The sequence below is a fragment of the Lutjanus erythropterus genome, chromosome 5 (genome assembly GCF_056507025.1).
Source record: "Lutjanus erythropterus isolate fLutEry1 chromosome 5, fLutEry1.hap2, whole genome shotgun sequence".
NCBI lineage: Eukaryota > Metazoa > Chordata > Actinopteri > Lutjaniformes > Lutjanidae > Lutjanus > Lutjanus erythropterus.
In genome coordinates, this window is record NC_139321.1 from 35,437,851 (window position 1) to 35,453,197 (window position 15,347).

The 15,347-nt window shown below is 39.4% G+C and overlaps 1 protein-coding gene across 1 annotated transcript; it reads left to right on the top strand.

The window, feature by feature from the left end:
• Positions 1–936: 936 nt before the first annotated feature.
• Positions 937–6,015, top strand: ccna2 (cyclin A2). The gene is made up of 8 exons (XM_084719732.1): positions 937–1,378; positions 2,658–2,919; positions 3,075–3,181; positions 3,340–3,563; positions 3,646–3,850; positions 5,048–5,161; positions 5,274–5,407; positions 5,502–6,015. The coding sequence occupies exons 1-8, from the start codon at positions 1,148–1,150 to the stop codon at positions 5,551–5,553; spliced, it is 1,329 nt and encodes a 442-aa protein (XP_084575858.1). The 5' UTR covers positions 937–1,147; the 3' UTR covers positions 5,554–6,015.
• Positions 6,016–15,347: the final 9,332 nt, after the last annotated feature.

A 15,347-nucleotide genomic window follows, 5' to 3' on the forward strand; every position in this document is an offset into this window, starting at 1 on the left:
ATATTCCCATGTAAAATAAGATACCAGGGAATTCACTTGTTACAGCAGAGTGAGGGTCACTTAAAAAAGTATATATGGATAATTGCACACAGGTTATAAAACACTAGAGCTGCAACTATTAAATGAATATGACTCGATTATTTAATTATTGCCAACTATTTTGATAATCGATTACTGTGAGTATTTTTTAAAGAAAAAAATGGCAAATTTCTTTGAGTTCAGCTTGTTAAATGTGAACATTTTCTGTTTTCTTTACTCTATATAGTATTTTTGGGGTGTGGGCAAAACAAGACACTTGAAGATGTCATCTTGGGCTTTTAGAAACAGTGGTTGACATTTTTCACAATTTTTCGACCCTTTATAGACACAACAGCAAATTGATTGATTGATAAAATAACCAATAGGTTGACAATTGTTACGTGCGGCCCTATACAAACATGTTGTATATAAATCCAATAACCACCACATAACCAAAATGACTTCAGTGAGTAGGTCTGTGTTGTTTGCCAACAATGCCTCTATCTTAAATAATGTCTGATCAAAGTAAATTATATCAGAGTACAGACGTGGGTTCTTATTGTTTGCCATTATCCCACAGTTGTTCCTTCTATATAACGTTTGTCCATAGGCTCAAATGTGTCAAACCGGTTTTGAATTTGTAATCAAAAGAATTTTTTACTCGTTCGGCTTCCGTACAATCTTTAACGTCACTGCCTGCGCCGCCTGTGATTGGTCCGTTTCAATCCTCGCGGGCTACTTGAACTGAGAGAAAGCAACATCCCTGCATGTTTCTGTGCAAATGGACCGAGGCTAGCGCTCTTGTCTGCAGGTTGGTGGTACAGTTTCAGAACTATGGCGACTTAAAAACACATTTAACGTGTTGTAGACTTTGAACCGCCATCTGTGCATCTTCTGTTTTTGTCTGGTTTGGTTTTAGCGAGTGTCGTTGCCATCTCAACAGCTTAGTTTTGATTGTGAACGATTCTGTAACCTTCCTCAGCAACGTAGCAGCTAATGCTAGCCTCCCTGTAACTGTCCATAAGTGATCTTTTCTTACTCATTTTTGATATTTTCACACTACAAGAGCTCTCAAACGCTGTAGTGTCTTGATAATCAAGCAGGGACAGGTTTTTGTTTGAGGGGAAACATGTCAGGAGCTAACAGAGGGCAGGCAAGCGCGGCGGCTAATGACTTTCACAACCAAGAAAATATGCTGTCAAAACTAAGAGGCTCGATGAAACCCCGAGCTGCTGGTGTTGCAAACGAAAACCAGGAAAATCTCCCACCGAAACAACAAGCAGCCAGCAGCAGAACCGTGCTGGGACCTCTGCAGAACAACCAGCGGAGCAAAACCCAGAACCAGCGCGGAACAAAACAGGTCAGTTTGGATAACGATGCTACATAGCTCGGCTGCTAATGTTAACTGACTGTAGTGATGAGAACCATTGTAGGTTTTGGAGGCAACTAACTAAACTCACCTTACAAATTAACTTCACTTGCATGTCAGGTTTTACTGCCGGTTTAAACCTCATTTTGGTTTTTGTAACCTTGCCCTTATTGTTGAACAACTTTACAGCTATGTCTGTTGCTTAGGCTGGCCGCCATTTTAACTTGTAATTAGTGCTGCACTTGCCATTTAAGCCCAAAGACTAGTTTTGTTTTACTGTGACTTGTACACCCTTTAACGACGAGATGATCAATTATCACCTTGATACTTGTATTTTTAGTGTCTGAATTTTCTTATTTCAGCTCCAAGTGAATATTAAGTCACGGACAGTAAACTGAATAATTCTATTCCACTTGATTGTAGTATTCTTACTAGCTTGGTTTTGCTGTACTTCTAAAATTGTTACCTTACCTGTATCTATCTTGTCAGCCACTATAAAATGTCCATCCCAGTTCATGGAGGTCAAGGTGATGTTTTTAATGTCTTTTCTCAGTTCAAAATAGGGCTGTACATTAGGCCAACTTCCAATTTGAGGGGATTTTGTCTTGAGGAATCTGAAGAGGAGTCTTCATAGTATAGACCAAATTAGCACTAGGGAAATGCTGGTAAAATATGCAAGTGATTGGTAGCCAGAAATAATAGAAATATGTCAGAAAGATGGTAGAATTTGAACATTCACTATCTGTTTGCCTGGTGGACAAAAGTTAAATTTTGTGCCCAGCCCACAATAGATAAGATTCTATTTTTCAGAGCATTTTGGATTAAGGAATGTGAGTTTAGGATTTGTTTGCAATGTATTATACAGATCAAAGGACTTTCAAAAAGTGAAGTTAAATATTTCATCCTCCCTTACTGGGGAACCACTACAGCGACCTCCAACTCAGTTTGAAAATCCCTACCTCAGTGTTGTAATTCTGTGCATGCTGCTTGACATCTTAAAGTACAGGTTTCTGAAAAGCGAGTGTAGCAGAATAGTTTTCAATCTGTTGTTTGCACAATAATTGCTCCTGCCTTAATACAAAATAAATTGCCTCTTCCCCCCACAAGTTGCCACTTTGCAATTGTTGCAGCTGGGTGTTTAATTGTTTGGTGTATAGTGCCAGCACATTAATATCTAAATCTGCCCTACAATTTATTTGCCTTGCAAAAAGCACCTCTCCTTGAAGTATAATAAAGAATGGAGAAACTGACCCTGTTTTTCTGTTCCTAGGAGTCATCACAGCCCTTGTCCTGTAAAAATGAAGACTTCAGCAAAAGCTGCTATGAGAAGCCCTCCAGCAAACCGTCCGCTTTCCAGATCCACGTGGATGAGCCTGATGGTGCCTGCTCCAAGAAACCACAGCAGGTGGTCGAAGCTGTCAAAGTGAAGTCGGTCACTGAAGACTCTCCACTCAAAATCAACAATGCCGTGGCACGGCTCCGACAGCCTCTGGCAACAATTGACGTTCCATCCGCAATGGATGTCAGCTTCGGTAAGTTGTGAATGATTATTATCATTACACTTTGTCAGCAGTAAGGGGAAGAAATTGCTGCAAATTTACCATCACAATAGTTTCCTTATAGAATCTGTCAATGAAATGTTTGCTTGCCTTGTCAAAAGGTAAATGTTAAACTTTTCTTTGCTCAGACTCTCCCATGGACATGTCTGTGGTTGAGGGGGAGGAGAAACCAGTCAATGTAAATGAGGTTCCAGAATATGCTGCTGAAATCCACACATACCTGAGGGAAATGGAGGTGAGAAACTTGAGTTACTTCCAACACTGCATCAAGATTCTTAAGCTGTTTTGCATATTATGATTGTCATGAGGCCATTCTAGAAGTGCACAACTACTTGAAAGTGGATTTTGCCTGCAAGTTGACTCTGTAGTGACATAGTGGTTTTTGCACCCCAGGTAAAAACCAGGCCTAAAGCAGGCTACATGAAGAAGCAGCCGGACATCACCAACAGTATGAGGGCCATCCTGGTGGATTGGCTGGTTGAAGTTGGAGAGGAGTACAAGCTCCAGAATGAGACACTTTATCTGGCTGTAAACTACATCGATCGCTTCCTGTCCTCCATGTCTGTGCTGAGAGGGAAGCTTCAGCTGGTTGGGACTGCTGCCATGCTGTTGGCCTCGTATGTATGATTCACATTCGTTTAAAGTATATGCAAAAGTGGATTTCCTTCTGTGTAAATGACTTTACTTTGTCAAATGCAGGAAATTTGAGGAAATCTACCCCCCTGAGGTGGCAGAGTTTGTCTACATCACAGATGACACCTACACAAAGAAGCAAGTGTTAAGAATGGAGCATCTGGTGCTTAAAGTGCTCTCCTTTGATCTGGCAGCACCAACCATCAACCAGTTTCTCACCCAGTACTTCCTCCATCACTCAGTTAACAAACAGGTGGAAAGCCTGGCAATGGTGAGCACGCAGCAGATATTAAGTATAAGTGTTTATGGATTTGGCTGTATCACAGCATTTGAAAGCCAACATGTCGTCTTGTGGACAAGACAGGCTAGTGATATCCCTGTCTTTATGCTAGGCTAGCAGGCTGCTGGCGCCAACTTCACATTTCACATTGATGTGAATGAAATCAGTTTAACACTAAATTCCACAATGTTGAACTAAAAGCCCAAATCAAATGATTCAGTTAGTACAGGGCTTCTTCACCCTCAACAAAACTTGGAAATGGCTCCCAGTTCAATTGCACATACCATTTTCACACCTGAGGTAGCACATTTATGCAGGAGTTTTAAACAGGCAGTGAACACTGTTCCATTGCTAGTAGAAGAGTTTGCCTTTCTTTTTTCCTGATGTGTGCTGGAAAAGACTCAGCTCATGTGTTTGCAGGAGAGGAGAGATGGATTTAAGTGTCTGTGTTCAGTGCTCTAAGTTTCATAGCTTCAAACTGAATCTCCATAGTTTGATGTAAAGTTCCTTTCCTGCATCATGGTTCATACTTTCAGGGATCTCTGGATCTCAGTAAGTTGCTGATTTAAACCAAACACTTCCCTTTTGCTGCTTCAAGTTTTTAGATAAGACCTGAATTTATGCGTTTATATACATTTGACAAGACAAGCAGTCTCCTAAATGCACACCTTAAAGTGTGCAAACTTGTAAGTCAAGTAGTATATTACCGAAAAGTAGGAATTCAGGAGATTGGATCATGGTCATTTGATCCCATAGACACTCAGCCAAGAGCCTTATATTGCTGTTTTACATAACTAGATGCCAAATGCATATAATGGTCCACCCAAAGGACTTTATTAGTTTCAGTATCTGGGTAAATTTCCCTAATATCTCATCCCTGAAGTATTGCTTTATTCAAATCACACACTTGGACTATTCTGATTTGTTGTGATTTTTTTTTTTTCTTCCACTGAGCCTCCCTTCAGCCTGTGTAAAGCCCCCTGGGGAGAAACTGAACAATTTGAAAACCTGGATTAGTACAAGATGGAAAGTGTTCAGTGGTTCCTTCTCCTGTAGAAGAATCCTAGTGTTCCTACCTCCTTGAAGTGTTAACCATACATGATAATGCATAATCCTTCTCTTAACCCACTGTCTGTTGGTGCAAGTTACATTAATTGCATGTACCTAATGCTTGTGTGTTTTCCTCAGTACCTTGGAGAGCTCAGCCTGGTTGATTCAGATCCCTTCTTGAAGTATCTACCATCACAGACGGCTGCTGCAGCCTTCATCGTGGCCAACCACACAGTGACTGGTGGCTCATGGGTAAGTTTGAGGTGGTCTAAAATGGAGCAATCGTATTGCCTGAGGATGTCAAACCCTTTGCACACACAAACTGCAGTAGCTACAAGCAAGATAACTGTGGTCTCCTCCTCAGCCAAAGTCCTTGATGGAGACGACTGGCTACTCCCTGGAAGATCTGATGCCGTGTGTCGAGGATCTGCACAGACTTTACCTCAATGCTGCTCAGCATGCCCAGCAGTCTGTGCGTGAGAAATACAAGGGCTCCAAGTGAGTAGACTGCTAAGATGAACCAAAAACATGTTTTTGCTTTGTTTCAAAAATGACTTTGGCATATGTGTTCTAACTCTACTTTGGTTTCCAGGTACTTTGAAGTTTCCCTGATTGACCCTCCAGCTAAACTGCTGCTGAACTGACTCCTCCCCCTCCCCCTGTCCATGTAGAGTTGTACCAGTCTTTAATTTTTTTTTAAATGATGTGTGCCACAATTTCAAATGACACTGCCTGCTCTTGGAGTAGAGCTAGATGTTTAGAGTTTTTAAAGGTATTTTTATACTCATTCCTACAGTTGTGTTTAATCAAGCAGTTTTAATGGTTTGACTTTTAATCAGACAAAATGTAGAGGTCTTCTCACCACTCTGTAAATTCAAACCTTAATTTTTCTACTTTTTTAAGGGTTGGGTTGATCTAAGCAGTTGTTGGCTCACTGAGAGGTGTAACCTTTAACTATCTGGCCTCTTGGGATGCAGATTAAAGTATATTTTGTCTGTCATGGAGTCAGCTGTTTCATTACATTGGTGTTCTTGGAAGCTTACAGCTTTTCTGGGCATCATCTGCACTGTAATATAATTTGTAAATAAAGTTCATTTAAAGTAAGACTTCATTGCTAAATCTTTGTCACATTGGACTCATGGGGGCAGCAGAGGACTGCCTCTAGTCATTGGATTTCCTCAGACACAAGGACTTCAGATTTATTTAAATGGTGTTACAGTGTCTGAGGTTTGAAACTACTGAAATGTGTATAATCCCCCCCTGACTTTCAAAAATGGGACTGAACTGTTCAGCTTGGTTAAATTTCAAGCCCATAATGGTTTATTGATCAAAGGTGCTTTGCCTCATGTACAGATGTGTTATTTGGCATATCAGCCTGTATGTACAAAGCTTTGGCTGAACATTGAAGGCAAAACTTAAACTAGTTTAGAATGACAGACCATATTTAAACAATCTTATAAATGAGAGAAATGTACGTTTTTATACCAAAGAAATGAATCATAAGGGAGATGGAAACATGAGTAAAAGACATGAACTAGGATTTTTTTTGTTTTAAATTGAGGGATGATTTAAGTATTTTTGAGTGTCCACCCTTTACTGAAGTTCAACTGAATTTTATCAAACTGTTATACCTGTGCTGGTACCACTTTGAAAAGACAATTTCTTGACCCAGGGGAGTCTTCAGGGTTTACCAGATGGTTGTGGAGAAATGAGCACAAAATGCTGACAAATTAACATTTACAATCTCAAATGTTAAGTCCAGCAACCATGAGAAGTGAGGGCTGTACTTAAACTGCAGAATGTGTTTTTTTTTGTGTGCTTTACAGCAATCCCAGCACAGTCTCAAACATCAACCTGATTATTCTGAGAGGTCTCAACTTGGGTTGAGAACCACTAGAACAGCGTTTCCCAAACCTGCTCTTCAGGGCACACTGCCCTGCAAGTTCTAGATGTTTCTGTGCTCCAACACACCTGCTTCAAATGATCAGCTCCTCATTGAGCCTCTGCAGAACCCTGATTAGAACCTGATCATTTGCATCAGGTGTGTTGGAGCAGGGAAACATCTAAAACATGCAGGGCGGTGTGCCCTGAGAACCAGGGATGGGAAACACTGCACTAGACTACACAAATTTATCAGTGTTTATAGGTTATTTAAACACTTCAAACAAGTAAGTTTTCATGCATCAATGTAGGCTCACAATTTGGCAAGATCCTGTCAACATAACTGGTAAAATGGTGCCTTATTTTAAAGCAGGGGTGTCAAACATTAGGTCTGCAGACCAAAAATGGCCTGCTAAAGAGTCTGGCCTGGCCCACTGGATGACTTTGCAAAGTCTAAGAAGCTGTCATTAATTCAAGACCAGAGTATTATCTAAAAAAAAAAAGAAAGCTGGTATTATGCTATCCACACACGAGGGTTCGCTGGTGTCCATGCAACGTACATCTCTGCATCAGAGTTTAAACTAGTTTAAAAAGAACTAAAGAAAGAAATGAAAGCCCTTCTTATGGCATATATTTTTAAAGATATTGAACATAGTGCTAAATATTATCAATCAGCAGCTTCAGTACAAAAAGAACCTGTATAAAACTTCTGTCTTAAAGCTGTGTTGGTGTGACCCTGTTATTAAGGTGCTGCTAAAACTTTTCATTTTTGAAATGTTTTTTAAGGCAGAGAAAATTTAAGTTATCTTCCTCATTAGTTTCTACTTTAATTGTTGTTTGGCGATGCAGTGTTACCACACAAGAGGAGAAATGTCTTTTAAAATTTTTAGATCTCAGCAAGTTGTTTGAATCACAATGAAGTAATATACTGTATTATTGTTCAGTTTTGAAATATGCAAGTGACTGAATGTGGAAAAACTGAGACTTTGTCATTGGACTTGTTTTTCTTAACACGTCTCAAGCTGTTCCTGCTCTGTAAGTGGATGGTTCATTAATTGTGAGCATTTTCACAACATACTTCTACTTCTTTACATGAAACAGAAAAGGGAAAGGTGGAGGAGGAGGAGTTATTTATAGGTTAGTATCCAGTGGTTTTACTGCTCCGGCCCACTCGAGATCAAATTAGTTTGTATGAGGCCCATGAACTAAAATGAGTTTGACCCTCCAGTTGTAAATTATAAAACCTGCTATTGAGCACTTTCATATAGAAACTATGTTTTTTCTCTGTGTTGGGACATTGTGTAAAATGTAAATTAAAGCAGAATGCAATGGTTTGCAAATAATTTTTGACTAAGACAAAGTTCAAAAGCCAGCATCTGTGATGGTATGGGTGTGTATTAATACCCATAACATGAGTAACAGTCACGTCTGTGAAGGCTCCATTAAAGCTGAAAGTTACAGACAGGTTTTTTAGCAACATATGCTGCCATCCAGACGATGTCTGTTTTAGAGACGTCCCTGCTTATTTCAGCAAGACAATGCCAAGACACATTCTACATGTGTAACGACAGTGTGACTTTGTATTATAAGAGTTCAGGTAATAGACTGGCCTGCCTGCAGTCCAGACCTGTTTACCACTGAAAATGTGTGGTGCATTATGAAGTGTAAAATATGACAACAGAGACTGGAGACTGTTGAGCACCTGAGGTCGTATATCAGCCAACAATGAGAGAATTTCACTTTCAAAACTTCAACAATTAATGTCCTCAGTTCCCAACACTGACTGAGTGTTGTCAAAGGAAAAGGTGACATAATACATGCTCTTGTCACAACTTTTTTTGGAAATTTGTGGAGGCCTCAAATTCAGAATGCGTGAGTATTTACAAAAAAAACAATAAAGTTAATCAGTTTGAACATTCATTATCTTCTCTTTGTTCTATAGGCAGTTGAATATAGGTTGAAAGGTTTTTGTAAATCATTGCATTCTGTGTCCCAACTTTTTTGGAACTGGGGTTTGTACTTTTTTTCTACTAGAAGGAAAGCTGTTCTTACACAAAACTGCTCACAACAAGGTTGGTGGATTATCTTGAGTGAGCGGGTCATGATTCCTGGAACGAGACACTGCTGTTGAGTTTTTTCAAATGTATTTTTTGGCGCTTTGAGCACCACAAGCTAAGTGTTATTTTGTTCCATTATATAGTCCCTCAAGCGTTTCGCAGTCTGTTTTTGAGATTGTCGTGGCCTAAAATTCCTGACTTCAAGTCATCTTTTCTAAAAAAAAATAATGTGATGCATGTTGCAATGTTTTCTGGTGTTCTTTGCAATGAAACTTGTGTACCAAGTGAACATTGCAAGTAAGTTCCTTTTTTTGTACAATTCATTAAAAATCAAAAGCAATTTGTTCTAGGAAGCCTAAAACCACACATGTTCTGAGTGATTTAAGTAACCTTACCAAAAAGGCTCAGGATTACAAAATTTCTTACAAAATATTAAATAAATATTCTTTGCAAATAAATAAGTGCACCCAGGGGGTATTTCACAAAGAAGCAAAATCCTTTTGGAGCTTAAAACAGCACAAAATGATCAAATATAAAAGTACAGAGAGCACTGATAAATGTCAGTAACTGCTCATAACTGCTATGACTGGTGGAACTCACAGGAAAATATAATGATTGGTCAAATTTGCAGATATGTTGCTGCGATTGGACAAAATTGCAAGGCCGTGCAGAATGAATTGTTGCGACTGCAACATCACAACTTCCTGGAGGGACTGATTCTATTCGAGAGAAGGCAGACAACTCTGTGGCAGATATGTTCAAAATCCGGTGTTTTTGATTTGGGGATGAACTGTCCCTTTAAATGCTTGTAACTTATTAACAAATGACTGATGAAGCTGACAGGTATAAATGCAGCTGTTGGAGAAGACAAAGCAAGCTATGAGATCTGCAGCTTGACAGATATGGTCTCATTATTTGGCATGCAACAGGTCACTTTCCCTTCTTTATCTAATAACAGTTTATTAAAGATAATAACCCAATTGAGAACCAATTGATGCCAATTTCTAAATAATTTATAGGGTTAGTCTTATTGTAAAGTTGTACCCTGAATCCAATATGAATATATCAAGAGATGGAAATATAAAGACATGCATGGCAAACAAAGGTAACCCTTTTTAATCTGCACATAATTATCAATTAGTAAATGATACAATAAGATGGATGTTGTGTACTTCAGTGATTTCATTTCCTCTGTGGGATTGAGGTGAAGGCAGCCAGTGGTGTTGAAGGCATCTCTCGCTTTCTCTCCCCCCCCCTCTCTCGCTCATAAATTGGGAGGCTGGCTGTGTGCGAGGAGCCTGACAGGAGAGGAGAAGCACAGCACAGCCTGGCTGCACACAGCTCTCCACCCTCTCACCTCAGGAGAATGGGCAGCTCACAGACCACGCTCACGCTCTCAACAGGTTTGTTTTGTCGCTGACAGCACCCACCTGTGCTAAACCATGGGGACAGATGGGAATTCTATAACATAACAGCCAAACCTGTTGGATACTTGTCTAAACAATGGCTCCTGCAGCTCCAGCACAGCATCTGTCTGACCCCTGAGAAGATCCAAGTGTGGGAAAAACAGCTTCTTTTTTTTTAAGACGAGGTGAAGGGGGGCGGATTGCTGCCTAACCCTAATGCCTGCCCCCAGGAGATTCCTGGTGGCATCCACCTCGCTGCCCCTGGCACTGGGCTGGGGCTGGAACCTGAGCCTGTACGTGGGGATGCTCTTCGGACTCCTGACCCTCATGCTGCTTCTCCTCTGGGTGCTCCTCAAGCAGCTGAGGAACTCGGTGGGGAAATCCACGCTGCAGCCTGCCCGCTCTTTCAGGCAGCCTCGCTTTGAACACAAGCTTCAGTACGTGTTGTGAGAAATGGGACAATTTTTGGAATGCTCGAATGTAAGAAAATGACTTTAAAAAATTCTCTGCTTTGGACTCGAGTGCTTATATTCCCTCAGAAAATAATAAAATCTGTTCATGTTCTTATTTATAGAAACCTCTGTCGACTCATTTAGCAGCTTAATGTGTTTCTACATCATCTCTCTCAGACATGAATGAAGTAGCAAGTTATTAAAAAAAAGCTGTTATTCTTCTGCTATTTGATGAATTTACACAGGCGAGCATCTAAACAAAACATCTAAATTGCAGAGTAAAAGAACAAGCCAATATTAAATCTGCATCTTGTTTCAACCTGATTAAAGCAATGCATTCAGGAAGGCAATTTGCACTCCTCTCATCTTATTGGTGAACTGGCAGGAGGGATATTGAGAATATGCCACAGATGAAAAATAAGAAAGCAGCTGTGTGCCATAAGGTTTCTCCAGTCCTGTGTCCATATCAGGGGACCAACTAGACGAGACCCTCGGGGACAAGACTAATATCAGCTGCAAGAGCCCACAGGCTTAATGTTGCCTGATATTTCTTAGGTGTTTACAAATGGTGACAGGGCAAGGCAGGGACATGTGACATTTTTCACTCAATATGACTTGTTAACACTAAATCTGTGTTTTATTTCTATTTTTCTTCAATCATTACTCAGGGCAGGTGGCCAGGCCGTCTTTTATCGAGTGGTCTGAGAGGAATCAATAGCCATTAGCCCCGAAGGGAGCACGTTAATTACACATCGACAGTTGATTTCCGTACACAGCAGCACAATAACACAAACACCCATGGTTCAGAGAGTGAGTGCCTCTGTGTGTGATGCCTCAGTAAATTTCTCAAGGGGTGTAAACATTGGCATGTTTCTACAGGGAAAGAAATCATTAATTTTGATCAAAACAAATTAGTTACACAAGATACTGTTTCATCTAATATAGCCTACTTAAAAGTCCAGTGTGTAAGATTAATGGGGATTTATTGGCAGAATATGGCAGAAATTGAATATAGTAACATAAATATGTTTTCATTATGGCACATGGCGGCCGTTTTTCTCTGATGTCACACTCAGGGTGGGGGGCTCAAATGCTGCTAAGAAAATAATAATGTCATACTGCTGTGTTACAGGTTCTAAGTCATAACCATACAAAATCTGACAAATCATTATCATGTCACTGACTCCCCACTGAACAGCAAAAGTCAATGGATAATGAAAATCTGGAGGGACATTCACCATATTTTGACATGTTGTGATCATTTCACCACTTCCTCATTCATCAGCAACTAAACAGACAATGGATGGCAAAAGTCTGGAGGAACATAAGGGTATATTTCAAGATAAAACACCATATTTGATAACCCATTAGCTACCGTTACACAACAGCTAACGTTCAATGTGCTGATCAATCAGGAGATGGTGAAATGATAACAAATTATCCAATTCTTTACGTTCATATGACTTGCAAACTGGAACACTGCAGTACAACATTTGAGCATCCCACCCTGATTGTGACATCACAGGAACTGGCTGCCGTGTGAATATGTGGCCTTACTTCAAGGTAAAACAACATTTGTTTTGTTTTGTTTTTCAACATTTGATATGGTAAGACAACAGCTAACGTTAGCATTCAACCTCCTAGCTAACATTACTATTTGGCAGTGTTATATGATTCAATAGGAAAGACAAATTAATTCTGAAATATCAATAGAAGAATTCATTTCCGCCTCTCCTACCATGTAATGTAACATTATCGAACAGTAGTGTTAGCTAGGAGGTGGTTAATGCTAACGTTAGCTGTTGTCTCACGGTAGTTAATGGTTTATTTTAGGAAATATTCGCTTGTTTTCATGTTAAGAGTTAGATAATAAGATTGATACCACTTTCATATTTCTATATGATGAATTTGAAGTTGGAGGCAGCAACCAGTTAACCTAGCTCAGCTTAGCATCTTTTTCTTTAATCTGTGCAAACATCTAAGTATAAAAACTTCAATTTACTAATTTTGTTAGCTTTGTACCAACCCTGGCTAACTGCTTCCTTTGTTTCTATTTGTTGTGCTAAGCTACTGTCAGCTAGCTAAAATTGAGCAGCTGCTGGCTTGCTTCATTTTTAGAATAAAATCATGAAAGGGGTATCAATCTTCTCTAATTTAATTATTCACAAAAAAGTAAGCTGAAAAAGTAAAAAAAGAAAATGTTTTTTTCCCAAAGTGCTGAGCTATTGCTCTAAACATTGTTTCTCAGACAAACTTGGCTGGTTAAATAAATACACTATCTGCACTATTTCAAACCAGAAAATATTTAAGGATTTCTCTTTAAAAGGTTGACAGGTTAGGTTGACTAATAACAGTTTGCTTGTCTGCTCCCTTAAGATATCTGATGATTAATGAGGTCCAACATCTTGGATAGATCCCATAACTGCATGTACGTGCTTCACCTTTGCTGTTGAGCTGAAATATGTCCTCTGGCAATATTTGGCCATCTGTGGCCTTTCAATCCTCCTCAATCCTCCTCTAATAAAAACAGTGCCATGAGTCGGTGAATAACTACGGACATGGGAAGAGTCATAGCAGCTTTCAATCCAGTATCCTCTGCACCGTAGATCCCTGGTGGGTTTATCCTACAGAGAGGGAAATTCATGGTCAAGAAAAGATGAGATGAGGATGGACAATGTTTGCCTGTCTCATATTCTGGTTCTATTTTCTGCACCGCTGGTTGTATTTTTGAGAGTGAGACTGGTAAAGTAGAGATGAAAACAGATGATCAAATATAAATCAAGGTAAACTGCCACTGAGCAACAGAAGAAAATAAAATGTTATTATAGAGCCCTTATGTGCATGGTGTCTCTTTAGAAGACAAAATATCACTTCATATGAGGGAAGCAGCTGTGAAGTCCCTAAATTGGCATTTTATGATGGGAATAAGTCACAAATTATGTCCTGTTTATTTTACTTGATGCAGTTTGTTGGCAATCTAGTTGGTACACTCTTAGAAATAAGGGTTGCAGAGGGGTTCTTCCTGAAGGGCTGAGGTTCTATCCACAACTATTTGTTTCTGAAGAACCGTTTTTGAAGAAAGAGTTTTTCAAGGGTTCTTTGTAAGACCAAGGGTTCAGTTAAGAACCCTTTTCATCCAAAGAACCCTTTGTAGAGGAAGAAGTTCTACAAGTCGAAATCCTCTTCCACTGAGGGTTTGTCAATGTCTTTTTTTTTTTTTTTACCATAATATTAAAGGATTCTTGGTAGAACTCCCTAGGTGGGTTCTAGATAAGACCCTTGAAATATAAAAAGGTTTACTGTAGAAACCCTTCAGAAGACCCTTTTCCACCAAATTAGTTCGATTCAACATCCTTGGAAACTTTCTAATGAACCAGCCTGCATTTCCACTAGTCTGAGTGGAACCATTGTAATAAAGTGAAGCTATCACCAGAGAGTGCTGCGCAATGAACAGCGACCAGTAGAATATGACTCCCAAGGAAGACCTGCTATTTTTTGGTTCCAGCTGGGAACCAAGTTTACAAACTAGGTTATTTTTGTGGAAATGCTTGGAACTGTTTAAAGTTGGGTGCTTAAAATGGCCTGAAGTATGTTCTATATAAGACACTTGGAATATAAAAAATTATAGGGACAATCTCTTAGTGAGTTCTACATAAAACTCTTGGAATATAAAAAGGTGGGTTCTATATAAATCCTTTGGAATATAAAACGGTTCGCTGTACTCATCAAACCCACTGGGTAGGTTTGTTTGCACCCTTAGAAGGTGGAAGGGTTCTCCGTAGAACCTCTCATAGGAGGTTCTGGGTGGAACCTTTCCCAGATGGTTCTTGGAATAACCCTTTATGTTGGGTTCTAGGTAGAACTCTCTGAAAGGGTTCCAAGTGGAACCTTTATAAATGGTTCTAACAGGAGCCAATTCACATGTAATTTGAACTCATAATTTGGTCACTATGTAAACTATCTCATGTTGCTTAGAAAATAATGGATATATTACAAATGCTTACTTTGCTACTTTAAATGAAAAATCCATTTTTATGAAGTTTTAGATTAAGGGATATACTGTAACCAAAATTGCCTTGCTTTCCATTTTTAACATTGGCCACTCCATAGTACCTCCATTATAAAAGAGACTGTTGACAGTACACCTCAAACTGCAAACACAGTTAATTATGACTCTTTCTATTATGAATTTTTGATTGATGGTGGTTTTATATTTGGTTTGCTTTTATATTTGTAAAACTTTCCTTGAGTGAGTTAAGCGATTTAAAAATCTGTGACATCATCAGAATTTAAAGTTCATGGGCTGAGCAGGAACTGGTGGGTGGGACTAATGGGCAAAACACTTCTGCGCATTCAGTTAGTCATATACCGCGTAAAGCCAGAGCTAGAAACTTTTTTGGAGTATGCGCCACGGAACTAATTCTTATTGGACTGAATAGGCACCATATTTGAATCCAACATCCTGTTCTTAATACATCCATGAGCAAAAGCCAGGAGATGACTGGCTTAGTTTACCATTTTCACATTTTGGTTTGTGTGGTTTAAACAAGAGACATGTTTTTTCTGAGCTTTAGAGGTGATAATATGCAGCTCTTTGGGCAGAACCTGTTTGCAGCCTTTTGTGCTAAAATAAGCTAATCCG